We start from the raw sequence: 27712 nt of genomic DNA on the forward strand, positions 1-27712 counted from the left end.
CAGCGGAGGTAGTTGGAGTGCAATAATGTCCAGTGCATTAAACTGTCTTTTAAAAAAAAGACCATTACAGATGTGATGTCTTAGTGGTTCAAGAAAAGCATAAAAACTGAATTTTCACAGCATTACCACTCACTTTGTTTCACCCTGAGCTTCGTAATGAAGTCAAGATCTAGTACACAGATGATAATGTACACTTTTCAACAACGAAATGGTTGCATTCAAAACTCATTTCAGGTCAGGTGAAGACTCTGTTGAGTCCGTCTAAAAGCTTAAAGACACTTAACGACGTCCATTTGTGCTATTCTGTCACAATAATAAACCTCTCTGAAAAGGCTAAACAGTTCTAACAACTTTAACATCAGCCGTCCAAAAGAAAACAAAGTTTGGTTGCTTTGTTTTGATTTATCATCTAGAAAATGCACTTGTTGCCCCTCTATATCTCCTGCATCTGGCAACATAAAAACAGATTAGCAGGACAGAAATGTTAGCAGCCTGGCAGGGAGGTCATACTTTGAAAACTCTGAGTCTTTCTGGTGCAAAGAGGGTGCTAAACATTATTGATTGATAAAATCAGATTAAATTTTCCTACAGTTCATTGTTTGTTACATTTATTAGGTTATAAATGACACATGTCATTATTTATCATTTCATTGTTGAGATCTACAGTCTGTTTTTCCAGTGGGATCTGGGAAGATAGCAGCATTTTTACCAGTATCAACATTTACATTAGAGTGTATCTGATTCAGTCCATATTTCCAGAGAAGCTTCATGATTGATCACAAGTTCCTGAAACTCTGAAAAACTGAAAACCAGCAATCTGCCCCAATCTGGTGGTTGAAAAACTTAAATAACAAATTAAAAACAATATTTGAGCTCAAATGCTCCTATAAATGAGGAGCAAATTGAACACATTTATTCATATTATTCTGATCTGGTCTTGAATTTCTTTTAGTTCAGGGCACGTATTGCCTGTTTCTCAAGATTTTATCCAACCTTACAGGTCTTTCCAAAACTGAGCTTTCTAAAATAAAATAAAATACACATTTATCAAAGGTAATTAAATTCTGTGAAAAAAAGGCTGAGTGTATCAGAGTTCAAGAACACCAATACTAACGTTTGGTTTTAATGACTCTGACATTAAAATGTTCTACCTGTTTGCCTTTAACCCAATAGATGAGCATCACCATTAGAACATATTTCTAAAACATAATGGAAAGATATTCAGTTGTTTGTTGTTGTTTTTTTTGTAATCCCACTACAGGTGTAGTTAAGCCTGTTTTTATTGGTTAAAGTACCAAAAGGTCGAATGGTGAATCAGATTAGACCCATTAGAGTGAATAACTTAACCATCATCAATACAGATATCAATCTTTACCAATTGTCTTCAGCAGGAAAACAGAGGAGCAGACAGTAATGTGATAACCTGAGAATAGATTAGTGTTAATAACTCAGGAAGCTGTTCATGCTGCAAATCAAACGGCTACATTAGCAAAGTGGAATGTGAGAGCCTGACGTAAAATGTATAAAGCAGTCCATAGCTGCTCAGCAGAAGACGAAAAACTGATGAGAGCAAAGTGAACAATGACAGGTCATTTAAAATGCCCTGACTGCAGACATGAGCAAACGCAACCAAGATCATAATTAACTCCAATGTGAACATTTAGCACCCTGCTAATTGTGGCTTCACTGAACATTGATTGAAATACATAAAAACACCATTCAGCTGTGTTTAAGCTGAACTGCAAACATTTATGGCCAATGCAGTGCAACAAACTGAAATAAGCAAAAAAGATTATTATTATATAAACAATAATGTGCTTTAATAGTTTGCAGGTTCTGTAAAAAGGTCTTTATATTTTTGTGTCCAAGCAAACAGATCTTTAAATTTATCGTAACAGTTTTCCAGACTTTCTCAAGGTCTGTCAAAGCTATTCTTTTGACTTTTTTCACACATTTTAGGCAAGTATCAAAACTTCAGCTCTTTTTTTTGGCTGAACAACTGAACTCTGAATTTAGGAGGAATTTGTTTCTAAGCAACTTTTATGTCAAAGAGAAAAACTTCAACTTAAGCTGGACTTCAGGAACTACAAAACACAGAAGACAAGAATGAACCAACAATTCAGGATAGAATTATAATTTATATCAAGTTTTTTTATAACTCATTAACAGATCAAATTGTCTCACTCCTATCACTATAAAGAATAATAGCCACTCCTTAATCAAATGAGAGCAGTCAAAAACCAACAGTAACTTTCTAAATGAACTCCAACGTTTCTGTTTATTCAGTTGTTTGGGTGGAGAAAAGCTCCAGGAGTCAAAGCCTGACCATCGAGCAATCGGGTGTGTTCTCCTCCCCCATGTTGGTTCCCCGGCCCTCTTCGTGCAAGCAAGGTTCACCAACCTACACGGCCCGCTGTCAGAGCTGACTGGATCGCTCCCTCCCCTGAGACCAATTTGCCATGTAAGAACGCAGCTCTTATAAGGCACCTTGATGTTCCTCCCTTTGGAGGTTTTCCAGGCTCATCCTACTGAGGGAGACTCCAGAAACTCACTGTAGGGAACATCTATCCCTTCAAGCTCTAGAGCTCCTTCAGATCACCCAGAATGTGATGGAGTGTTGCTGGGTAGAGATCTTTGGGGTTCCCTAATGTATCTTCTGCCCTGTGACCCAAACTGTGATGAGGTGCAGACAGCAGACTGACCAAGAAACAGATGATCTAGAAAAATACTAAATTCAGAGAGAAAACTGTAATAGGAAAGATGATAACGCTGCTGGAGTGTGCCATGTGTTTTCATCATGTTTGAAACTGATTAAACTTTTTTTTTTTTTGCTCATGTTAAAGTGAAATTAAACATCGTAACTCATATCTTTGTATCTTCAATGAGTCGTAATGGATGGTGAAGTAAGAATGGCCAGTAGCAGTCAGTCTCGCGGCAAACCTGACGTAGCCTCTGATTAATAACTGTTGCTTTCAGGCAGCAGAGACAAGATTCCAAAGTTACAAGTTCTGGTTGACACCATCAGTTATTAAGTACTGCTAATCTGACTCAGTTGCTTTTGCTGCTCCACTTTAAATCTCTGTCTGGTTAGAAAACCAGGAAGAGGTAGTTGAGGATGTGATTCAAGCCCGTTATGATAAACAGAGATGGTTTGAACTTTCTCTTTGTCTCCTTTGAACTCCCCTTGAATTCGGGGTCATAGTTCAGGAATTATTTGAGCGTTTGAGATGCTAATCAGCTGCTCCCAGTCGTAAAAACAACACCTTGTTGCAAAGGTTAAGCATCGAGTGTTATAGAGTAAAAAAGTGAGAGCAAAGATCCTTCCAGCTGCACAGCATCCAAAACCAGAGAGAACAATGGTTCCAACATGCAACGCCTCCACCCAAAAAAAAAAAAACATGAGTAAATAAATAATGGCATAAGCTGCAGATACAAAAACTAAAAACCAGAAGATTTTTTTTTTTACTTTTTTGTTTAAATGAAAGCTTGAAGTCTTAAAGAACTTTTCGAAATGAGAATTTGAATTATGTTGGTATCAGGATTTAGTGGATCAATATATCTTTAATATTTTATTAAGCCCAAAAAGCTGCACTAACAAACATTAATCCATTTGTGATAACTTAATAGTATTGCAAGATTAAAGCAAATATTGAATAGTGATTGCAGCCAATGCTGCACATATTCAATGCATGAATTTCAGAGCAGCTAATTTCACTATTCAGAACTTATTCACTGAATATCTTTTTCCAAAATAACACACAAAAATTATGTCAATGCAATTTTATTGCATAAACACAAACATTTTAAAGTTAAAAAATAAAATTAAATGAAAACTTGAATCACTTTCCCAGCTTGTATTTATGATCCCTCCATTCGTTTCACTGAATTGTTTACATGCCTACTGTTCTCCAGTAAAGTTTGCCTTTATGCACATAGATGCATTCTACATTTCCACAGGCACCTCTGTCCATTACCGCCTGCACACACACCCACACCACAGCTGTACAAACAGATCACTCCACCGCTGCACATCAGCTCTGTCAGCTGCAGGGTGGCAGGGAGGCAGAAATATTCCGGTGAGCTTGTAATGGTTGCTGTTGTGGGCGGCGGTGATTACGGCTCGGCCTTGCAGGCTCTAACAAACCCTTTCATGCCCACCTGTGGAGCACAGCGGCCTGTGTCTTCCAGTCAGACGGCCAGAGTCCGGTATGAGCTATGCAGATGAGCAAGCAGCCTCCCAGCTAGCAGGAACCTTCAGCTGCAGATGCAACGCAGTGCGTGGAGAATGACGCTGCGGGTGGAAAACCGGAGGATTTAAGCAAAGCAGGTGTTCAGTGGAAAAAAAAAACAGCTCATGACAAATACTTGCATAACTCACACTTCTGCACATTTTCATTTCTGAGTGTTGTTCTGTTGTTTCAAATTTGATGACTGAAAAGTGGTTGGTTGGTCTCGATTTTCTTTATGGGGTTAATGCAAAAAGCCTAAAAAGATTTTTTTTTTAAATCAAAGATGTCCATCTAGACTCAAAACTACAAAAATCAGAGTTCTGACTTTTGATATCAGGAGATTAAAGTAACAATTCTAAAAACCAAATGTCAGAATTCTGAGAAAAATTCAAACCCAAAGATATTCTAAACCACAGTCCAAAGCTGTCGCTGTCCTCAACCTGACATGTCAAAATCGCATGATTAAATCCTGATGCATTTATTTATGCATGCAGGTAACTTTGGATGTAATTGCTGAAGGCCTTCTTACAACACAGTGACATTGTAATTATTTAGCGACCTAACCACAATATAAGACTCCTACCAACCCAAGATACTCCTGGTCAATCAAGCGTGACTCGTTACTGATGAGACAGGCCATTTTAGATCACCAAACCATTTGCTCAGTGATGCATTTACAGGAAGTGTTAATGCTGTGCATTGTCCAGCTAAAATCACAGTTTAATATTCAAGACACTCCACCGAGTCTGCAGGTTTATAATACAAGGCTCCATCCTGCTGCCTCTACACACACCTTTTCAGCTTGAACAGCCTCTTTGAAGCAAGTTACGTGAGGAAAGAAAAAAAAATATTCTCCCTGCATTGAAAATAAGGCTTTTTATTTCCTACTTCAACTATCCAGGTGACCTGCACTGAGCCTAACAGCCTATTTAGCACCTGTGCCACAAAGAAAAGGAGGTGTGAGCTTTGCACAGCAGATGTCTGTTGTGCCAGGCTGTTTGCCAGAAAGACCAGCGGGCGCCCGTCAGCCTCTGAAAGCAACAAGCTGGTCTGCAGAAGCATAGCTCACAGTCACAACAGTGTGAGCTGAACCTGCTGAGTAGAATGCAGAACAGGTAGAAGAAAGACGGCGTGGAACTTGCGCAGTCTTCTAAGTAAACAAAGAACATGGAGAACAAATAGTACTTCCATATTTATGAAACGTAAGTCGGCTTTTTTTATCACATCCTTTTTATGCGCTAATGGTAGATCAGCTGCAACCAGGTCTGCGTTCCTGCTCCGATTGGGCCAGACGGGTTCAGAAACCGTCTATACTAACAACCAGGCAGCCTGCAGATTAATCACTCAAGTCAATTTATGATATTTATGTCCCAAAATCAATGTCTGCCATTCCAGCATCTCCAACATCATGGGAGACATCAAGGAGATAAGCTAGCTAGATAAGACAGCAGATTATGATGACTACAACACATCAGAAGGAATTCTGGGAGGAGACGACCATCAGTCACTCTGGTTACTTAACCCGTGTAAGTCCACATGTTTGTCTGCAAAAAATATGTTTTTATGACTCTGTACTTTAGTGCAGAAACAGTCAAGTTAGCACAAACCTTCACAAGGATGCAGAGCAGCTACTCTGCCACACTAACAGCTGTGCATTAGTTACCAAGCATCCTAACACCCAGTCCGATTGTTGGAAATGAAGACATTTGTAACAAGAAATGTAAAGTTGCATGGACTTACAGAAAATGCTCAGAACGCCTGATTAATCTTTATACATTTTACCTCATGGGTTGAAGATGATCATAAGACAGTTGCCATTTTGCTAAAGGTGCAGAACAATAGTGAGAAGGCAGTCCACTTCGTTTATACATCAACACTACCTGACCATTTTCAAATAGATCAGGCAAAAAAAACCTCATGAGCTCCAGCAAAAACCCAGTGCTCTTAATAAAGCCTGTAAAATTGTTCACATTTCTCTAGTTTATGAATAATTTTATTGAATTTAGCATTAATAAGTTGGTTCCCAAAAAGCTATCAGCAGAAATCTTGGCATACATCAACAACTTCTCAGCAGCTAATTGGTAAACAAACAGTGGTGTAACATTTACAAAGTGTTACGTATCGTTATGGTTTAGAGTGGCTCTCATTTCACAGGAAAACTGTGCAGATTGGCACAAAATAAGACAAGATTTTGAGAAACTAACAGAAAACTGATGTTTCAGACTGCTTCCTTCTGTGTCTTGTAAGCAGGTAGAGCTCAGAATTTGACAGACACCTGGGTTGAATCTCTGAATGCATCTGGCCTTTAGTGCCCCTGTGGCGAGCTGCCATTATCATATCAAAGACTTTTTGGTTGCAGACAGAAAGGAGAACCAACACTTCAACAGCCTCTCCATCTAATTTTTGCATGAACCCATTTGAATATCTACAGAAAGCAAAGCACGAGGATAAAAGAGTGCAGAGTGCATGTGAAAAAAATGATAAAAACACCCACACAAAACACTCAGGGTCACTCTCACTCCACCACACACAGATCTAAATCCCATGTACATTCGGTCTCCTTTGCATTCTGTCTGCATGTCATTGTTTTGGGTTTCGATTATTTATTTATTTCTTTGTGACAAGAACTGCAGGTAGGGCAGAGCGACATGGCGAACAGACAGCCTTGATCCAGGTCTCGATGCTTTATGAATATGCTCTTTCAAATCCAGCTCTGCTTTCATGCTGCAAACAACAATAGTGTGTCATTACAACAGATACCATCATCCCAACCTTCGAAACCACAGGCAGTAAAATCATCACGGAGCTTTTTCATTGTGGCTAGAGCAAAACAACCACCGATACATTCAGATTTTATTCAACACAATATATTCTCCAGACAGGGATGAAACCACAGGAATGCAAAATATCAAAAAACTATAAACTACAAACTAAATATGACACTTTCTGTCTTATTTGAAAGGTAATTTTGCGATAAATTGAGTGTGTAAATTGAGTTTGCTGTCGTCAGGGTCCCTTCTCCACCCAGTTTGGTCAAATTTTGGTATTGCTTACAATTCTTGGGTTATATTACTAATAAATATCTTTATAGCAACTCTTAAAACCTAAAACAAAATGCTTTTGTTGTATACCAAATATTTGACAAATTAAGAGCAAGTCAGTCTGCATAAAGTCTGAGGAGGTCTGATGGTGTAAAGGGTTCGAGTTTAAATCGTGCTAATATTTGTGTATTTACAGTATTTCACCATAAAATCTAAACCTTAGAGACACATTCACAGACCTATTTGCAGATACTACATGCATGTAGTATCTGCAAATAGGTCTGCAGATACCTATTTGCAGATACTACAAATAGGTAGTATCTGCCTAACCCTAACCCTAACCCTAACCATTTCTAAAAAGTGTACTGCAAAAAGCTCATTTTGAATGAGCTGTTAAACATCCTTCAAAGTGAAATCTGCCAACATTCATGCTGCTGCTGCCCTGTATTCACAGAATAAAACTCAGATCAGTGTAAAAGATGGTGGTTTATATATAGATGGTGAAGAACATTTTCTATCCAATCCTCTCTATGGTCAAATGAATAAGTTATAGTTTTTATATAAATATGATCTGCTCTCCGCTACTTTTTACTACCTGTAGCAATTCAATGAAATCCTCTGAATTGCCTTTTATTTCAGTAATGCTCTCCTGAACATGATCTTTTTTGATATAGTCAGAAGCTGCTATTATAATTTTACCATAATCGGATTAACAGACCAGGTGCTTGAAGAGGAGAATATTTTTTTTCCATATTTTTGATTATTTTTACATTTTTTGTATTTGTAACTGGAGAAAAAATGTGACCTGATGCAAAAATGGGAGTAAACTTATTAATTTTAGTTCAACTAATGTGTTTTTTTAATCCAGCCTATAAAACAAAGCAAGCATCTTTGTGAATTTTTCTAGTCCTGTTTTATTCTTACGTGCTATTAGTTCCAGGGCATAAACTATCTAGTTGGTAATGAGGATGATTTCAGAACATTTGTTTACCTCACAGCCTCAGTCGCTGAAAAAATAACCACATTATATTCAATCAAGGTAATGGAACAAAATGTCGAGTTTCGGAAACTTAGCATTTTGTTTTAGCCTTTAAAATGTGTAATTTTCTGTCATTCATAATTATAATAGTTCCAACTTCATAAAAAGCGTCAACACAAAACTGAACTTTGACTGTAGATGTGGCCGATAAGAAAACAGAATTATTTACAATTGAATCAAAAGTTCAATTGTAAAACAAATAAAAAATGGAATGCAAAAATGTCACCATTTACAATTGAAATGGATCGGAAGCCCAAATGATTCCATAAAGGAAATTAATGAATAAATTGAAGGAAGAAGGTCAAAGAAAAGGGAAATCAGCTTCTTCTGTCACTTTAGTCTGCAAGCTCATCATATTGTACAAACTTTATATAATTTAATCAAATATAGGAGCATGCATGCAGACTCACATTCTGCATAACAATTTTCAGTGACTTTTTTCTTTAGGCAAGCCGCTCACGGCTTGGAGGCAAAAATTCAGGACAACACAAGTACAAAGTCCACACAACAAAAAATACTCAAGACTCCAAGTGGAACAGGACAAAAACCTGAATGACAGATTTCAGAGTAACTGTCTGGAAAAAAATCTGAGAGGCGTCACAAATCATGAACAGCAGGAGATTTGCTGAGTCACTCTCAGAATATCGAGCAAGACATGAAAATTATTCAAACGTGACAGCATGGTTGATTTCTAAAACTCATCTGCTGCCAGTTCTGACTGTGTGTCATCATTATCCACATTGAAAACAAAACAAAAAAAAAAGTAGACACTTGCTGCACATTTTCCATAAAATTAACTGAAAGCCGCTCACCGATGCCAACGTTTGTGATGCCTGGGATAGAAATTAATGTTTAGATTGGAAAGGAAAAAACTTTTAAAGACATACATACATCCGCACAACTCACAGTAAATTGGAAATTTGGAGATTAAAAGTAGAAATCAAGAAATGAGGCAAAATCATTTTAATCAGGCAAATTAAAAAACAAAACAAAAACCACTTCTTTGGAGGGAAAAGAATATATTTATGCAGAACCTAAACCTTGTAGCTGAATAACATTTTAGTTTACTACGAGTCTGAAATCTGATGCCGAATACGTAAAGTCAAATATGACATTTTCTAAGTGTAGATCTTTTGTCATATTTCTTGTGGATGAGCACAAACATTGTCCATCAGTTTTGTTGATTCCCTCTCAGCCGGTGTCTCCTACCCACGGCTTCTTTCTAAGGTGCATAAACTTTTACAGCCATCATGATTAATTTTACTTTTCAGCTGTTTTGTCTTTTCGGGTTTATTGCATGCAGCTCACCCCGTTATCGTTTCACTGGAATAACACATTTTCACATTACTACTACATCAAGCCATTATCGTGCAGGAAAACGACAACTCACCCATGTGCTTGCCAAATAAACCCCACGCTCAAAGCTACGGGCCTTTTTTTAGTTTCAGTTTGCAAATCTGCGAGTGAACAAATGGCCTCCTCTCCACTGCTGAAACTAACTTCTCATCTGTTTTATTTTCAACCTGTCAGTGTGATGAAGTATGCTAATATTCTCACTTTACAGTATGTGATAAAACTATAATAAACACAGAGTGAGGGGTATGATGGATGCTGTGTTGCAGGCTGGGAGCTGCAGATTTTTGCTTCGCTCTGGTCTTGCAGCTTTAGATGACGGGACTTTCTATAGTTTTCTCTCCTACGACATACCGTCGATTGGCAATAATTGTCTGGTATTGATCACCTCAGCAGACCCTCCGTCCATCCCTTACCCTCAAACTTTTCTCTTTTCTCTGGCAAGCCTTCTTTTCTAAAACCATTTCTTGCTCCCTTCTCCAATACAAGCACGGCAAACAGCATGCCGTCATCGTTACAAAATAACTCTTGAATCAATAGTGGAGAGCAGACGCTCGGCAGTCCATTTACGGCTGAGCTGGTGGAGAATAACCGTGCAGGAGATGAGAGGAGAAACGTGAAGGAGAGAGAAGCTGGACTCTAAGAGTCTTTGGTTTTCATTTTGTTGCTTTATTCATGCTGTGGTCAGTGGTTCAGAGGTAAAACTAATAATACTATAAAGATCTATAAATAAATAATCATATAGATTTAGTAATCTCCCAATAAGAATCACTAATGATGCTATTATAACCTCTAACAAAGAGAGAGTAAGTACTTTCCATTCAGGTGTAATAAGTTCAACTTGCTTTAGAGAATCCCGGATGAAAAAATAAATACTTAACATAACTTTATATTTGCTCTGGTGTTATGACTGAGGTCACGTCAGACTTCATTGTGCTTTCATACGAACACCAATCCCACAGACAAACAGCTTCATGGATGAAAACAGTGCTGCTTTACAATAACAGTAAAAACTTTTGCTCGTCTTCAGCCACTCACCTGCTGTTTGGGTTGTGATCTGCTGTTTGGGTTGTGATCTGAAGCTCCTCACATTTCTGACTCAAAAATAAAATCACTTCCTTCAACAATATTCAATAGAAATTCAATCTGAGCGTTCTATCTACATTCCATATATACTTAAATCACTAGTTTGTGCCTTCGGGGTAAAATAATTTAAATCTGAGTCTTATTATGAAAGGAAACAGGAAGTGAAAGGTTGGACTCACATCAGCGACTCCAGCCTCCAGGATGGTGAGCTTAGTTTCCTTCTCCAGATCAGTTTTTTGTTTAACTGCAATCAGAAAACAGACACAAATATTCAATACAATGAGGGTTTCCAGTAAAAACAGAATATTAAAAAGGTGAAGTTTAAGAACTCGTCCAGACCTGCTCTTGTTTCTACTGAATGATCGTTGAAGTTACCATAAATGTGCTACATTTATACATGTGTATATTGTTGTTGGTGTTAAACAGCTGAAGGAAATTTACCAAACAGACTTTTGAATGTTTTGCTTTAATAACTTGAAGAAAAAAAAAAAAAATCAATCTTTTTATTTTCCTGACGATCATTAAATCACACTGGGGAGAAGCAGAAGCTGAAGCTCGTTTGTCTTGGAGCTTTGGGAATCCTGCTTGGTTAAATTTACTGATGAAATGAATATGAAATGAAGTCTTTAGAAAACATTCATTTGAGGACGCAGGTGAAGGAAATGTCTGCGTTTACATTCTAGAGTTTTCTGATGCTAGGAGTTGAATATTCTGACTGATTTGTTCAAGTCGTATTCTTCTTCCTTCGTGTTTATTATTTCTCTTTGCTGAAGATAAACTGCTGAACTTCAGATTTGTGGAGCAGATTTTAAACGCAGTGATGTCGTCTTTTGGGTCTTTTCCCAAACATTTGCCACATTAGAGCAGAAACACCTCTGCAGTGCTGGTGATCTTACTGCTGCAAATCATCTCTTTATGAAATATGAATTTTTAACCCAACTTGCTGCCAGGCAAATATTAAAACACATTTCCACACAAATACAATTATGCCCTGCACACTTGTCTTTTTTTCACCCATTAATGTAAAGGAAACAAAGAAGAAGGAAACAAAGAAGACTTCAATTGAAATTCATGACAGAGAGCATATTAAAACCAGAACAAAATGTTCTGAAAAAAAGAAAGCATACATAATTACATTCACTTTGCTTTGCATCTGAATACAGCAGTGGAAAGAGCAAACCTCCTTTGTTGACACACCAAGCAGATGAAGGATATGCAAATAGCAAGTCTTGATGCTGTCATACTCCTCCAAAGAGCTTCAACAATTAGTCTTTCAATCTGTCAGAGCACGATTCTCTGCTAACCTTATGCAACGCGTGCAGATATTGCAGGTCTTGACCTTAAAATGTATTTTGGAGAAAATCAGATGACATACTGTACTAATGGCAAAGTATAGTCAGTTCCAACGGTCTAAAAACCACCATGAGAAGATTACAATCTGTTGCCAAGGGTGGGATTATTTTCTTCTTTAAGGGTGTAATGATTATTTACCAAAAATACAACAAAATCCACCAGGAATCTCCTTCAAACTATATAGGATACACATTTCATTTCAACTTGAATTATCTGAGTTTTTGTTGGTTCTGTTTCTTTTTTCCAGTTTGTGTCGGTCACTGCGGACACAGTGATCCAGCTACTGCGAGTTCATGGCAGATTTCAATTTTTCTTTCATTTTTTTTTCATCTGTTTATGTTATGGTTTCAGTTTAGTTGGGAATTTTTTAGGGTATAAAGTCCCAAAAACTCCATAGAGCTGGTTTTGGATAAAGCAGGTCATCAATAATCTTCTGAAATGTGTTTTAAAAAGTCTTGTTCTCACATTGATGTGAACTTTATAGGCTGGTCTGTGTCTCCTTACAAAAAAATATATATATATATAAATCAATTTAGCATCTAATGAATCTGGATAAAAACAGCTTCAAAAATATTAGCGTTTCTTTTTAAGCTGGAAGAATATGCAGCAGATTTACAACAAAGTGAAATGTTTGAGTAACAAGTGTCAATCACGTGTAAGATGTTGGACAAAGTAGGATGAAGGTATTGTCTGCGATGTCGCAGGAAGCCGACATGTCTGAATGGCTCTGTCAAAGCTCGGCATCAGCAGACTCCCTTCAGTGAGAAATGGGAGCCGGCTTGGTTTCTCGTTGTCAGCTGTCCGTCCGTTCGCTGGGAACACCTGAACAAACTTCTGGTTTGGCGTTTCAACCCGCTGAGGCTTTCCTTCCCTTTTGCCTCGATTTTAGATTCCTCTCACATTAAAACCTTGTAGCAACAAGAAATGGGAAGTGGGCAGAAGTACGCCACGCTTGAGTAGTTCAGCCCACACCGAGAAGTACAGCAGCTCTGTGTGATGAACTATCAGCTCTCTCTTGAAGGCAGCATGAATTATTAATTGACTTTTACTTACAGGAAACATGACTTTTCGGCTGTGGTGATATAATTCTTTTACACCAGACTTTCTCCATGGTAATTACTCCAACTCCAATGACTTAAAGTGCGCCCAAGTGACTATTCAGAAGTGCAGAGGTGATGTGCTTTTAAACCAATGAAAGGTGATTGGTTTTGTGTCCAATCACACCAAAATGCTGCATATTAGAGCTCCTGTACCACAATGTCTGTGCCAGTGCTGAAGTGTTGCTTTATTAAACATTAAAGGGGAAGTATTATACATTTTTCCAGGCAAATAGTACAATTTTACAGCACAATGAATCAGCTATGTTGGCTTCAGTTGCTATAAAAATTATAAAAATATCAAATCTGATTAAAAAAAGTGACTTTGTAACTTAATGTTTCTTGTTTGGGCATCTGCTCTTACTGAAGCTCCGCCTTCAAGAAGTCATCACAAATGTGTTTTCCAGTCACAGAGTGGCATTTCATAGAAAAATCAAATAACTATATTAATATTTACTTATATTGTTATAAAATGCTATTTATTTCAAATATAACTTAAAAGAAATCCATCTTATTTACCAGCGTTTCACTTAAGAGTAGATCTTATAATGAGCTCCGCAGTTCCACCAGGTGTTTGCTAATTACTGCTGGCTAGTCTGAAGGAGCTGAATGGGGGATTTATGGGACAGGGCTCCTGTGTGACGCATTTTGTAGAGAAGAATGGTTGTCATGGGAGATTAAAGGATTTCTCAATCATGCATGTCCAGGTATGTTCTTGACGAGGGAATAATACAATGTGGTGGAAAGCTCAAAAAAGTAAATTTTACATAAAACTGCCCCTTTGATAAATCGCTTAAAGGATTAAAAATCTGTCATAGATGCAAAACTGGGAGCCAGATTTAGCCTTCATCTCCCTGAAACAACAGAAGACTTTGATCCTCGATGCATCTTCACAACTGAATGTGCCAAACCTCTTCAAGTTTCAGTGCTGGGCAAGCTTTAATAGACAAGCTCTCTCCCACACAGTGTCACACCTACATGCACACACATTTAATGGCTGCTACAGAATCAGACATTCTCAGACACAAACATGAGAGAATGTTCAGCATGATTTTCATCCGGAGGGAACGAGGAAACTGCACAGTAATGTGACCGTCTGTCTGGCGTCCTGGAGTGGCGGCCAGAGCAGCCAGTGAGCGTGACTACATCACAGGCCGCAAGCTCCTTTTAATTAGCCCACAAGTCTGTGGACCTCGAAACGCCACGGTCTCCCCGAAACGCAGCCAACGGCTATTCGGACCATCCGCTCTTCCTCTCTTCTGCAGACTGTAAATGAGTCAAAGTCGGATGAGAGCACAGCTTGTGGACGCCCGAGCTGAGGTGCCTCATTTGTACCCCAGCAAGCTCTCGCTGCCGAAACCCAAATTGGATCCATTTTTAAGAGGCTGCAACAGACCAGGTGCCGTGATCAGACAGAGCGGTGACTTTTCTTTCAGGCTGACAAGCAGCGCGGTGCGAAAATAAGCCGTAATGTGACAAAATGGGAATGAAGCAGCAATGGTCTGCAGGCTGAAGGTAAACGGTCTTTGCTCACATCATTCTGTTTTTTCTGTTTCAAGAATATTCCATCTTCCATCGACATTCTTAGAAACATTCAAGCCACAGTGAAAAACTGAGCCTGAAGGGAACAAACATGGAGCAAATCTTATTTCTAAAAAAGAAAAGGGTCCTTTATTTGTCCTCCAAAACACACGGAGGCACTTCATTTGTCAACGCTGCCGCCCCCATCTTGAATTTTGCTTTATGTTAACTCAATGTATCTGAGGCGCCTCGAGGGAAGCACAGCGAGTGCTGTGGATTCAGAAATGCTTCATTTTTCACCGCTGACAAAAGAAAAAGGCCCCGGCTGGCTCCAACAGTCTTGGACCAACAGAATGGGTCGTTATTTCAAACGTTAACCACCACAGCTACCCCAAGCACACAACCTCCACACATCCTGCTCACCTTTACATTTCACAGGCCATATAATGTGGACAAATAAGGGCTATCTGTCAAAAAGCAAAGGCGCAGAGCCAGGCGCCTTCACAGCAACGCATGGCGGAAATATGATGAACTCAGTTTGTGTTACCAATGTTCAGCCAGGAAAATGTGTTGCTGTTTTTTTTTTTCTCAAAGCACCTTTTTATTTAACAATAAATAATAATTTATTGTTTAAATTTTGGAAAGGAAATTCACATTTCTTATCCAGTCAATGCGACTGGAAAGAAAAGTTATATTGAGTATAGCAGTTAGACTCAACACCGAAGTTCATGCCAAGACGTGTCGTTTTTTTTTCCATGTATTCAAGTATTGAAATTTATTTGTATGATGTATACCTAAAAAAAAAGATTTTTTTTTTTTCCCAGCACAAAAGAGATTTGCATGGGTTTATTATGAACAGTAAATAAAAGTGTTAAGTAAACTTAGGAAAGGTTTCACAAAAGAAAACATTTCACATAAACGCAACAAATTAAAATTAAACTTTAATCACATTCTACACCGGTTGTCTAGTTGAACTGTTTTTAATGGTTAATTGTTGCTTTCAAGAAGTTAATAAAATTATGAGGCTACATTTAACGACACTTAAAGTTGCTTGAATGACCTAAGTCTTATCTGTTTGTTTCTACAAAGAAATAAATATTAGTTGAGTCTCAGTTGCCCTAATTTAATTTATAATATCAATTTTTCAACTTTAAATCTGTTCCTGGTTGAGTTCGACCCCCCAGTGGTTGATGTTATTGGCTGCATTAATCTAGAAAGTAGCAGCAAAGCATTATTAGTTGCAAAGGCTTCGAAAGCAACACCACAAATAATTGCATTTAAAAAGACTGAACAAATGGAGCATCAAGAGTTCACCGGAGGACAAAAACATTATTAAATGAGGAGCGAAAACCGTGAGAGACGATCGAAAGATGATGACAGAAACATCATCTGGTGAAGAAAGAAAATAATGTGTACAGTAAACAGTGAGAACTTGTTCACAGTGGAAAGTGACAGTTGTATGAGCTGAAATGAGGCGGAGGAACGTCACAGGAAAGAGATTCAGAGAGGAAGACAGGAATTACCTTAAGCTAATTCAACAATTTTACTGAATTATTATGCTAAGATTATGTAGAAGTAAAAATAAAAAATACAAATCTCATTTCTATTCAGTCATGTGAGCTTCTGAACGCATTGTGCAGGTACGTGATTGATTATTGAATCTTTTGCCTAACAATATAAAGCTACATTTTCAAGTCATCAACATAATCAAATATTTCCATGGTCAGTTTGACCCACTGAAGGTGATGATGGTCAAATATCAGCAAATCCTACCTAATAAACTTAAGCAAGAACATGTCAGTAAAATAAAATATTGCTTTTACATGAAGGTTGGGAAACTGACCAATGACATTCAATGAACCTTGAATGAAACAGACCTAGTAGCTCAGAGGCATGTAGGAGCAAAACACAACAACCAGTTAAAGCTCCAGGAGCAACACTGGTGACACTACAGTTACCGAAAAGGATTGATTTACCTGCAACAGCACAACTTAGTTCTATGAATAAACAACATGCTTTGAAATGGAAATATTCAGCCTTTATGCAAATAACCATGTTTGAAAAATAAACTGTTTATCGCTAGGAGAACCTCAGACGAACTAAAGTATGGTGGAAGGATGATCATCTTCCATTTAGATTTTATTAGATAAAGTTATGTGGAAAGTGAAACTTTTATTTTAATGCAGGAGTTTGAGAAGGTGAGCTATGCTCGCTTTTTCTCACAAGTAGAAAGTTTGGTCTCAAGGGTAACCTTTGTATCTTTAAATGAAGGAATCTACAATAAAGGCCCTGTTTTGAATATATCTCACAACAAAAAAAACGTCTGAAAGTAAAGGTAATTAAAACGCTTCATGCCCTTACATGTAACCTCAGGGTTACAGAGTCTGCATCTCTAATTATGTTGAATTATTCTGGTTGAGGTCGAACTCGCTGTGATGCACTTATCCAACACCCATAATGTGTCCGTGTCCCTTGATATGTTAAACATCGTTGATCGCCTTAATTGATGTAATTTAGTTCTCTGCTTCCGCTCCATATGATTCATTCACATTTTAAAAGGCAAGTAATAAACACCTCCGTTACTCTACGTAAGCAATTTATTAAACACACAAGACCCTGGAGACACTGACAGGAAAACATCTCGACCACAAATTAATACCCACAAAACAACAAACTTCACAGGCGAAAACTATTCACAGCAAAGCAATCCCATATAAAATGCATTTTCAGTTCTTCAGATCATAGGAAACAGCATCTATCGGAGCAGCGGAGAAAAAACTGAGTTTCTTTCTGAAAGTGAGCGGAGTTGACCTTTGAGAAATCGAGTCGAGTCATAAAAAGAAATCCTCCACAAATGGTAGTGACCTCTAGAATACTTTAGCTCCCAAAAGATTTTCTCAAATTGCTTCTTCAGTCTTTGCCCCACTCATAAAAAACTAAAACTCAGCGTTTAACGTTTTCATTGGTTTCAACATCATTTTGTCACAATTTTAGCTCATAAAAAGCAGTTAATGCACTTTTTGTTTGGCTTTTCTAAACTTTATGCTAAAACTATTTGGCATGATGACATTAAACTCATAAAACAGTTATTTCAGAAAAACAACCACCAGACTTCACAGGAATTTACATCTATTGATTTCATTAAACAAAAACTCTCTAACTCAAGGTAAGACACTAGTTTATAGTGCAAGTATCGTAGTATATTTCAAATAAGACAAAACTAACTTCAGATGTAAGAATGGAGTCCAGAAGACTACATTATGTAACTGGTCAGAATCCAACTTTCCAGTATCATCCAGTTAAATCCAGTGGTTTAAAGGTGTGACAACAGATACATCTATAAATATTTAATGCCTTTTATTAAAAGTGTCTCTTTCTGCTGACCACTAAACACACAAACCGGGTAAAACTTGAATATTTTCAGTTCCTGCTGACTATTTAAAAAACTCTATAACTCTGGTTTATGTGTGTTGTAATTTCTAATGGGGTGACGGCTTCTAATTACACAGTTCACTACGCCACCAACAACTACACCAGAAATAGACTAACCAGAGGAACTCAGAGGAAGAAGGAGCGCATGCTAACATTTTATCATGTTACTCAGCTGCTAATGTTCAGCACTTTATGCCTGCCTGGAATCTCATTTTCTAAAACTTTTATACTGTTTCTATTTGCGATCAAAATGTATTGAACCTCTTTATTTGCGTTTTCCAATATTTATTGGAAATATTTGTCTTTCTCCCCTGCTCTTCCATCATATATTTTTTGTTTGTTATAGATCAGGAGGCTAACAGATTTGGCCAGCAGGACAAACATAAGTTATACTCTGTCCAATTAATCAATATGAGTATTTGCTTCTACTTCAGGTGATTTCCTGAAGTATTCTCCCTGAGCCACCATTTCTTCTCTTCCATCCCCCCAGGCAGAGTTTATACAGGAGGTGTTTATAGACGCGAAAAGTGGCAGATGACGACTGCTTGGCGAGCCCGGAGATAAGGCTGCCAAAAGCAAGGCCCCCCCATCTATCAAACCTTCCCCAGCCGAGCCATCGGCTTCAAGCCGCCAAGGAGGCGAAGGGGGTGCGGCAAAGGTAGCAGCTCTCCATCTTCGATAAAAGAGAACCAAAATGACAGGTCGGCAAAAACTCTGGGGATAGTCAGAGTAAATACTGCCTGCTGTTTGATTTAAGACGGTCAGATGGATTTGTAGTAACATTATTATTATTATTATAAGCTGCGGTAAGACAATAAATCTGAATCTGTGTTGTAAACAGCTCTCTGGGCTTACAGCACAGTTTGACAGCAACACTGGATCTCACTCTATTGTGTGTTTCTTCAAAATGTATTAGTAGGGCAGCTGTGACAGACACACACATACAGATATATATACACAAAAAATGTTTTTCTCAAAATCGAAATTTAATCTCAGAAAATCAAAAATTCAGAATTCTGAAAAAAATGGTTGGAAATCAGAAAAATAAAGTCAGAATTCTGAGAAAAAAAAACTTTTGAGATCTTTTTTTTTTTTTCCCTAATCCTCTTCTGTATTTTCGGTACAAAAGGTCAGATTCATTTTGAATCGGGTACAGGGTTCATATTTTATACGGTGAAACTGCAAGTGTTATAGGTATGAAATTAAAGCCATAATATTTCTCACTAACGTAAATCAGTCTCATTTCGCATCACGCAGATACTTTCAGCCTCAATAATGGAACCGAAAACCAAACCTTTGCTGGAAGCCAGTCAACTTAAACATGTCTGAAATTCTGCCAAAAGTTTTTCATGTGTTCATGCTCTGAGGTTAAATTGGACTTTGTTGGCCCCTGCTGCCAGAAGAAACACTACAAAGTGAGTGCAAGAAGCCGCAGAAGAAGAGGCTCCACTTACTGCTTCTGACAGAAAAATTGACATGGAAAGCCAACACTTAACGCCTCCCTCCTCCATCACTTGCCTTCCTCTCATCCCCCTCCGTCTCCCTCGTTCCTCGCCGCTCTTACGCTCTGATGGATGACCTTTACAGTACACATGACTCATCTTCTGGGCTGTCTGGGTTACAGAACGCGTTCAAGAGGCTGAGAGCCGACGGTGGAGCTGCTGGCCAGAAAGCAGCTTCGCTGTCTGATCACCAGCTGCTGCAGCCTGGGCTGGTTCACATAGTTTAATATGTGATGGAATATTTTAAGGCAGCGATGAGGAAGGCTGATAGAAATAACACCATCAGTCGTGATATAACCATATGACCATATGGGCTGCTTTCTGGTGGATGCTACCATTTTACTCTCTTCATACAGTTAGTATGAAAAGCCACTGATGATGGCAGGTAGACGGTTTTTCTGGAACAGTAAATTGTTTCTCCACCATTAGCCCATTTAGCATCTCATACACGAGACGGATTGACGGAGCTAAGCCCCGCCTCCTAGCTCTGATTGGTTGATTTTGGCCATGAATGATGCATTTCTTCAGAAGTCAATAGCGGCTCAGGGAGGAAGTGCAGAAGGTTGATCTTTTCAAAGATTATCTGCTTCATACCATACTGTCAAGACATGGTGATAGCTTAACAATAATAATAATAATAATCACTAAAAACAAAACAAAAATAACATGATCTCGGTATTAAAACCTGCACTGCAAATGTAGCCTTAGAGTAGAAGGAGATGCCTCATGTAATAACCATCTGACTCAATATTAATGTATTAATGCACTGAATATCTGAAAAGTACGAGAACTAACTAAGGTGGAGACAGGGGTCAAGCAGAGGTCACTTCAACAGGTGTTTCCCATAATTGTCATTTATCCACAAAGCCAGTTTTTTAATGGATAGCCAACAGAGAAATATTTTGTAATCTTGTGTTATCAAGGTAAATGAACATGAACTGAGTATTTTTAAAACAAACATCCAACCATGTCTGAGATGTTTAATGGGTTCTGCTGGACAATGGTTCACTTCATTGGACCTCCCAGCAGGACAGCTGAACCTGGATCTGAAGTGTTGCGTTCAGAGATCATATCAATGTTTTCTTCATATCACTTTTTGTTGCTGTTTTCATACCATTTTTATTGTCTTGTCTCAACACTTTATCTGTACATCGTTGTGTTTAACACATGCATTTCATTTAGTTCTAAGTTTTCTGAATTTTTTCTATCTTGTGAAAGATTTTCAAAGGAATAATTTAAGAATGTTTGAACACACTTGGGTTTAAAAAGGATATACATGCATTGAGCGTGTTTTTTCACATGCAGCCCGCTGGCATCGCACTGCAGCCAAGGACAAGTGATTCTGCAGTTAGATGATGAAGGCTCTCACTGGAGACTTGCACAGGCTTTAGCACTGCTGATACTCCACTTAAGGGAAGAAATCGTCCATTATGACTGGAGGGAGGACATGTGGTCTAATCACGAGCATGAAGAACTTTAAGCTTTCAATTGTTTGGGCCCACCTCCTCATTTTGCCTGTGCAATGATCTCCGTTTTCTTCACTCCGGATCGACTGTAAGCCAGGACCAAAACTGATTCACTGTAGAAAATATGGGTAAAACATAAAAAGAAAAATCTGACAGCAACTAGAACAAGAGAGGAAGAAGAAGTGAATGATTTTTTTTTTCATTTTTGTCACAGTACAAAATGGAAAAGCCTTTAAACCGAACAGAAACAGAAAAAGGCTGACATTTCAGTTGTCAGTGTTACATGAGTTTCAGTGCTATGTTTACGATTGATTATTTTATTTGCATTTAGGTCTTTTAAAGATGCACTTTAAACTACTCAGCAGACTAGATTTAATTCTACTCTCCATCCATCCTCCAGTACTTATTTAAAAGTGAGAATCCCGTCTTGGAGAAATCTCTCTTCTGTTGCCTCCTCCAACTCATCTGAGGACGCATAAATCCCCAGCACAACTTTGAAACATTCTCTCCTGCAAGTACTCCTGCAGATGAACGTGTTTGAAAAACACTCCTGCATCCTGAAGGTGATCATCAGATCCTTATCAGCTCGACTGGATCCTTTTGGGTCAGAGAAGGAGCGACTCACAGGACAGTGTTAGTCCTTTGATCGGCTGCTGTCAGAATGTGGATCCTACAGTAAATTAAAAGTTTCACCTTAGCTGAGCAACAATGGCTCATAAATATTTACTTGGAGTAAAGTTTATTTGCAGAGCACATTTCAGCAACAAAGGAGTTCAAACTGCTTTACAACTTAAAAACATAGTGAAGTAGCCAACTGTAAAACAGGCAACAAACATCTTATTTTCTCATAATCAAAATCATCAAGTAAATGTACAATATAATGATCAATTAATGCTCCGCTTACTACTAATAAAAGGCAGCTCTAAACAGGGGGGTTTTAAACCTCAACTTAACTGTTTTATAATACGATAAGTGTCTAATTAAGAATTTCTCAAACATGCATGAAAGAATGAAGCAACACTCCGGGTATGTTTGTGATAAAGAAATAAATTAATATGATGTAAAGATCAAAAAAGTTTACTTTAACCCTGCTCCTCTAAACTTTTTCACTTGGGGCAGAAAATTATGGCTGACCTGAAATCCAACATTTCAGGTCAGCCGAACAAAACCGAACAAAAACTGTTTTTTTTTTTTTCACAATCTGGGGTTGTGAAAACCGCAACCCCAGATTTCACACCCGTCATCTTTATCCTGGCTGAACAGGAACCACATTATTTGGATGAAACTGTTTTGAAGTTCCATAATCTTAACTTCATCTTGAGAATCCTTCAACTGAAGAACAACAACCTTTACCTTTCTGGCACTTTATTAGAGGTAATCTTGGTGTAGTGTAAATTGATCCTGGAAATTCATCCATGTGCACCTGGCTTTACGTCTGGATGCTTTACGTGAATTGTCAGAAAGCTAACACAGGTGAGGAGTCTGCCGGGTTCACATCAGTCAGGAAACGCCTCCACCTGAAGTGATGCAGCTGCTGCAAAAGCCAGGAATCATTTCAGAAGAACAGAGAGAGAAAGGGCTCTGACCTCAATCCATGTTCAACAAAATCTACACAGCACACTAACACATCACTTAGCTTGACATAACTGTCCAGTCAAGGTAAAAGTAATCTGTTATTGGTCTAAAAAAAACATGAAAGATACGTAGGATACAGGACTTTTCATCTTCCTAAATCTTTATTAATCACGCCCCACATCAGCGTCCGATGAGATACAGCATATATCCCCTGATGCTGTAAGCAAAGTCCTGACTTATCGCTAAGAGAAACATGTTGGAATAAAGTCATAAACTGTGTCACTTTTCACCTTTAGAAAACTCTGCCTGCCTGCAGGACGCCCTTCACTGCGATGGCAACATCAAATCAACGACAAGCCACTGAAAACGGCAAACACAAAGTAAATGCATCCGGATATCAACACAGCCTGCAGCAGCGGTGGCCCAATGCGTAAATTTACGATAAGAGAATTTTTCCAGACATATCAAGATGTTATCCTCGCCCATTGTGCCATCTCATCCAGCAGTTGTTCATCACATCCAGCCAGGATGAAAAACTGGAGAGGTGAGAAACTTTGAGGAGTGACAGCTTGTCCTTAAGCCTGGTTCTCATACAGTGTCTGGTTGAGGTCAAAACCAGTTATTATTGAGTTGTTGTTGGCTGCCTTATGCCTAAAACTGCTCTTCTACAAAGAAGATTTTATTAAGAACCCATTTAGTGAACAAAACTGACATTTGCTCTTGGTCATCTGGCATTTCTCCAAAACAAGAGGAGAAAGAGGGAGGCTGGAATGGAGAGGGTTTGGCATCGACAGTTCCACCCATGAGTCAGAGCAATACACTCTGGATTGTAAATAAATAGTCGCCACTGGCAAAATACTGACAAAACCCAGATAAAAGTGCTAAAAAATAGAAATGAAAGTCTAAAACAAGCACACAAGAAGAGAACTCAAACAGCATTCAGGTACGACCAGTGAGTAAACTGGTATTAGAAAGTACATCCATGAAGTCGACTCAAAGGATAAAAGGCAGATATTCCTGCTCCCAGGAGTCTGAACTATATATGTGAGACCTTTCACAAAACATATAAGAACTGTAACATGACATTCTGTGTTGTCCTTGACAAATCGTCTTACTGAAGCCCAGATTCCATTGCGGCTCTGGTGCCCAATAAAGATTTGTTTATATTATTCTGAGTGTTTGATGCTTTTTTGATTCATCTGCTGCTCTTTCATTCCTGGTGAGCTGAGCTTCAACAAGTTATCTTATGCTTTCTGACAATGACTTATGTGCACCACACAGGTTCATAATACTGAACACAACAGACCTGCAAAAAGAAAAATGGATTTCTATACCACTCCCAACTTGATTCCTGGGCCTCTGCTGCTTCATTTCTTACTTTCCTGGTTATTTATAAGCCTCACTTGCTGACTAACCTGACATGCTTCCTTACCCAATCCTATTTATTTCCGTACCTCACTACCTTATCCTTCCCTCACACCACCAGCAGCATACTTCCTTACCCTACTTTGACTTTTTTCTTTTGTCCGTTGCTACAACTCAAGCTTTAACCGGTACACACAAACTAGTCCAAACGTCTCTCATGTCGGTTGTTTTATTTTATTGTTTATAATTTAATTCTTATGTGCTGAATGCTGTTGACTGCAGATTATCTGTCAGGATTTAAAAACAAGAATAGGAAATATTGAACACCATAAATTATTCACATGGAAAATCTTTACTAGGGCAAGTAGAGTCTAATAAATCCTAATAATCCAACTTTCAATGAGTTTTATTGCAATTTCAATAAATTTCACCTAGCAGTCCAGAGTTTGACATTTTTTCACAAGATTGAAATTATCTTTTATTTTACATTCTTTTGAGCAACGACAAAAAATTAAGTAAATTTAATGTGCACGACTGAAAAGTAGCTCAAAAGGTTTTTCAAGATTTTTTTGAGCGTGTAGCTTGCACACCATGCGTTAATATTGTAATTATTTTGGTCAATAATACCCAAATAACTAATCACAATGCCTGGTAGATGTGGTAGAATCTTTGTTGCAGTATTTTTACTGAATTACTGGTGTCTGAATGGAGCTGAGCACCTTGTTATTCTCTGTGAAGGCGTCTGGGTTTGTCTCTTTCAGAAGCCGATCAGGTTCAGACATCGGTTGCAGACCTGGAGCCCAAGGTGACCTCATTGCTGACATTTGTTCCGCTTGTCGCAGTAAATCACACAGCGTGTCCATCAGGATCCAGGAAATTTCTGGCAGCCACGGTGGCTGGTAAGCCGCCTAACTCTGCGGTGGAGGAGCTCAGAGCCGCTGCCTCCTGATCCCTGACCCGGGAGCCGCTCGCTGTTCAAACAGATCAGAATGCTGAAGGAAATGCAAAGTGACCCGGCAGTTGACCTCATTTGATCTCGGCGCATTCAACGAAAACTTTATGTTGCGTGTCGGCAGTTCCTTCCTGACGTAAAACCGTCTAAAATGTCTGCTGAGCAGAACAGCTTGGTACAGATTATGACCTTAACAGGTGAAGATTTGTTATTAGAAGTATCAGCGTTTTGCTGCTTCCAACCAAGTTTTAAAAATACAAAAATTTCTCAAATCTGAAAATGCTTTAATTTTATGAAGGTACAGTGTTATGTAAAATAGATTGTTGATATTTATATCATGTTATATTGTTATTTTCTTATCAAATAACAATATCTGATAAGAAAATATTGTTCTCTCTATTCAGCTGTGCAAAATGCCTGGTTGGACAAAGCCCCGCCGTTAAGCTCCATCTCTTCCTAGGAGGGGCAGTTTAAAAGCTTCTGCCTTGCAGAGTTCCGCCATCACTGCTCCACCAAGCTCCTTCAGACTATCCAGCAGCAATTAGCAAAAACCTGGTGGAACTGCACGTCTTCTGAGCTCATTAGCTCAGCAAGTAAAAACTTTGTGAAAGGGTTAATACAAAAAATGCTTTTCTGATACAATATGATTCAAGCAACCAGGATAAAACAAAAAAAATTATGAAAAAATAACCAATAACTAAAAGGAACAACCCAAAGATGACAGTTCATGTGACAGATCAGACCAGAGTCAACAACAGGTGTCTTATAAAACATGAAGCGTTTCAGATTTTGAAAATGTCTTATTTTATTGGTACCATTACTTTTTATTTGTCCTCTGTCAACTTAGAACAGATTGCCTTACTTAATTTTAATAACCACTCATAATTTCTTTATTGCATGAATGTACCAAATAAACCAGAGAACCTTTAACTGCAGCTGCTGTGTGATTGTACATCAGTATTTTAACTTCTCCCCTGTGCAGAAAACTAAACAGACTGAATATCAGCGGCATGAAAGGAATTCTCCAGAATAACATTTTAAAAGCTGCATCTCTGTATTTCAATGGAAGACAGTTTATTAGGTGTAAAAAAGAAAAACGTGACATTTTCAGCTCCTTCTGTTCCCTGACTGACTAAAGTTTTATGGTGAATATTTATGCAATCACTTGTCTTATATTAAATATTTTAATTAATCATTTTTTAGAAATATTTACTTTGACATTGTAGAGTTGGTTGACATGATTTATTTGTAAAAGCAATAAAAATGGTAATGCTTTACCATAGACACTGTATGTCATTTCATATTTTAAATTATAGCTCTGAAATATTTAAATGTTAAATTTAGTCAGTCTAATCCAAACTGTAAGTCTTTAACATCAAATCAAATCAAATTTTATTTGTATAGCACATTTCAGCAGCAAGGCATTTCAAAGTGCTTTACATCATAAACACAAAAACACAAAGTCATGCATCATGGAATAAACAATACATTGTTACATATTACGTTTCAAATGAAACTCTAAACAGGTGTGTTTTTAGTTGACATTTAAAGGAAGTCAGGGTTTCCGCTGTTTTACAGTTTTCTGGAAGTTTGTTCCAAATGTTTGGTGCACAGATGCTGAAAGCTGCTTCTCCTCTTGGTTCTGGTTCTGGGGATGCAAGCAGACCAGAACCAGAACCTGAGAGTCTGGAAGGTTGATACAACAACAGCAGATCTTTAATGTATTGTGGTGCTAAACCGTTCAGTGATTGTAAACTAAACAGTATTTTAAATCTATTCTTTGAGCTACAGGGAGCCAGTGGAGGACTTTAAAACTGCTGTTATGTCTCTATCTTCCTGGTTTTAGTGAGAACACGAGCAGCAGCTTCTGGATCAGCTGCAGCTGTTTGATTGATTTGTTAGACAGGACCTGTGAATACGCCGTTACAATAATAAATGCGACTAAAGATAAACGCATGGATGAGTTTCTCTAGATCTGGCTGAGACATTACTCCTCCAATCCTAGAGATGTTCTTCAGGTGATAGAAGGCCGACTTTGTAATCGTCTTTATGTGGCTCTGAAGGTTCAAGTCCGAGTCCATCACTACTCCCAGGTTTCGGGCCTGATCGCTAGTTTTTAGTTGTAATAACTGAAGCTGCGCATTAACTTTAGCTCGTTCCTCTTTAGGTCCAAATATAAATATTGAATAAGAGAGGTCCTAGGATTGAACCTTGGGGTACCCCACATGTGACCTTTGATCTCCTTGATGAGAAGTTTCCAATTGAAACAAAAAAATCCCTGTTCTTTAAGTAAGATTCAGTCAAGCACTGAAACATCAGATGAAGCTGTAATTATCTTTAGATAAGTTGTGGTTTGAGAACTAAATATCTGGGTCTTCATCTTATTTGCTGTCATTTTTATTGCGATGTACAACTTTATTATTGGTTTGGGTCCAACAAATACCGAGCTCAACATGAAAACCCTTCAGAACTGGAAACATTTCACACACGTATTATGTAGGTAATCAGAAAAGTTGATTTCATTCTAAATATTTGATCGAATATTTCATTTTTGTGTCATCGATGACCAAATCCATTCTTCATTAATCTACAGTGACAAAGCCATAAATGTTTCCATATATTAGCAAGGCAAAAATTAATGCAATCCAAAAAATGTAAATTATTGTTTGTGCAAAACTCCTTGATGTGAGATTTAAGTACA

General features: G+C 38.1%; 1 protein-coding gene across 2 annotated transcripts in view; it reads right to left on the minus strand.

Annotated features, from left to right (window-relative positions):
- Positions 1-27712, minus strand: part of LOC129353128 (receptor-type tyrosine-protein phosphatase N2-like) — a 155235-nt gene that overhangs the window by 63585 nt on the left and 63938 nt on the right. For both annotated transcript variants that reach the window (XM_055022351.1, XM_055022350.1), the window contains exon 12: positions 10928-10992. In XM_055022351.1, the coding sequence (XP_054878326.1) occupies positions 10928-10992 (65 nt within the window). The remainder of the gene's footprint in view (positions 1-10927; positions 10993-27712) is intronic.

The sequence above is a fragment of the Poeciliopsis prolifica genome, unplaced genomic scaffold (genome assembly GCF_027474105.1).
Source record: "Poeciliopsis prolifica strain line A6 unplaced genomic scaffold, Auburn_PproV2 SCAFFOLD084, whole genome shotgun sequence".
NCBI classification, from domain to species: domain Eukaryota; kingdom Metazoa; phylum Chordata; class Actinopteri; order Cyprinodontiformes; family Poeciliidae; genus Poeciliopsis; species Poeciliopsis prolifica.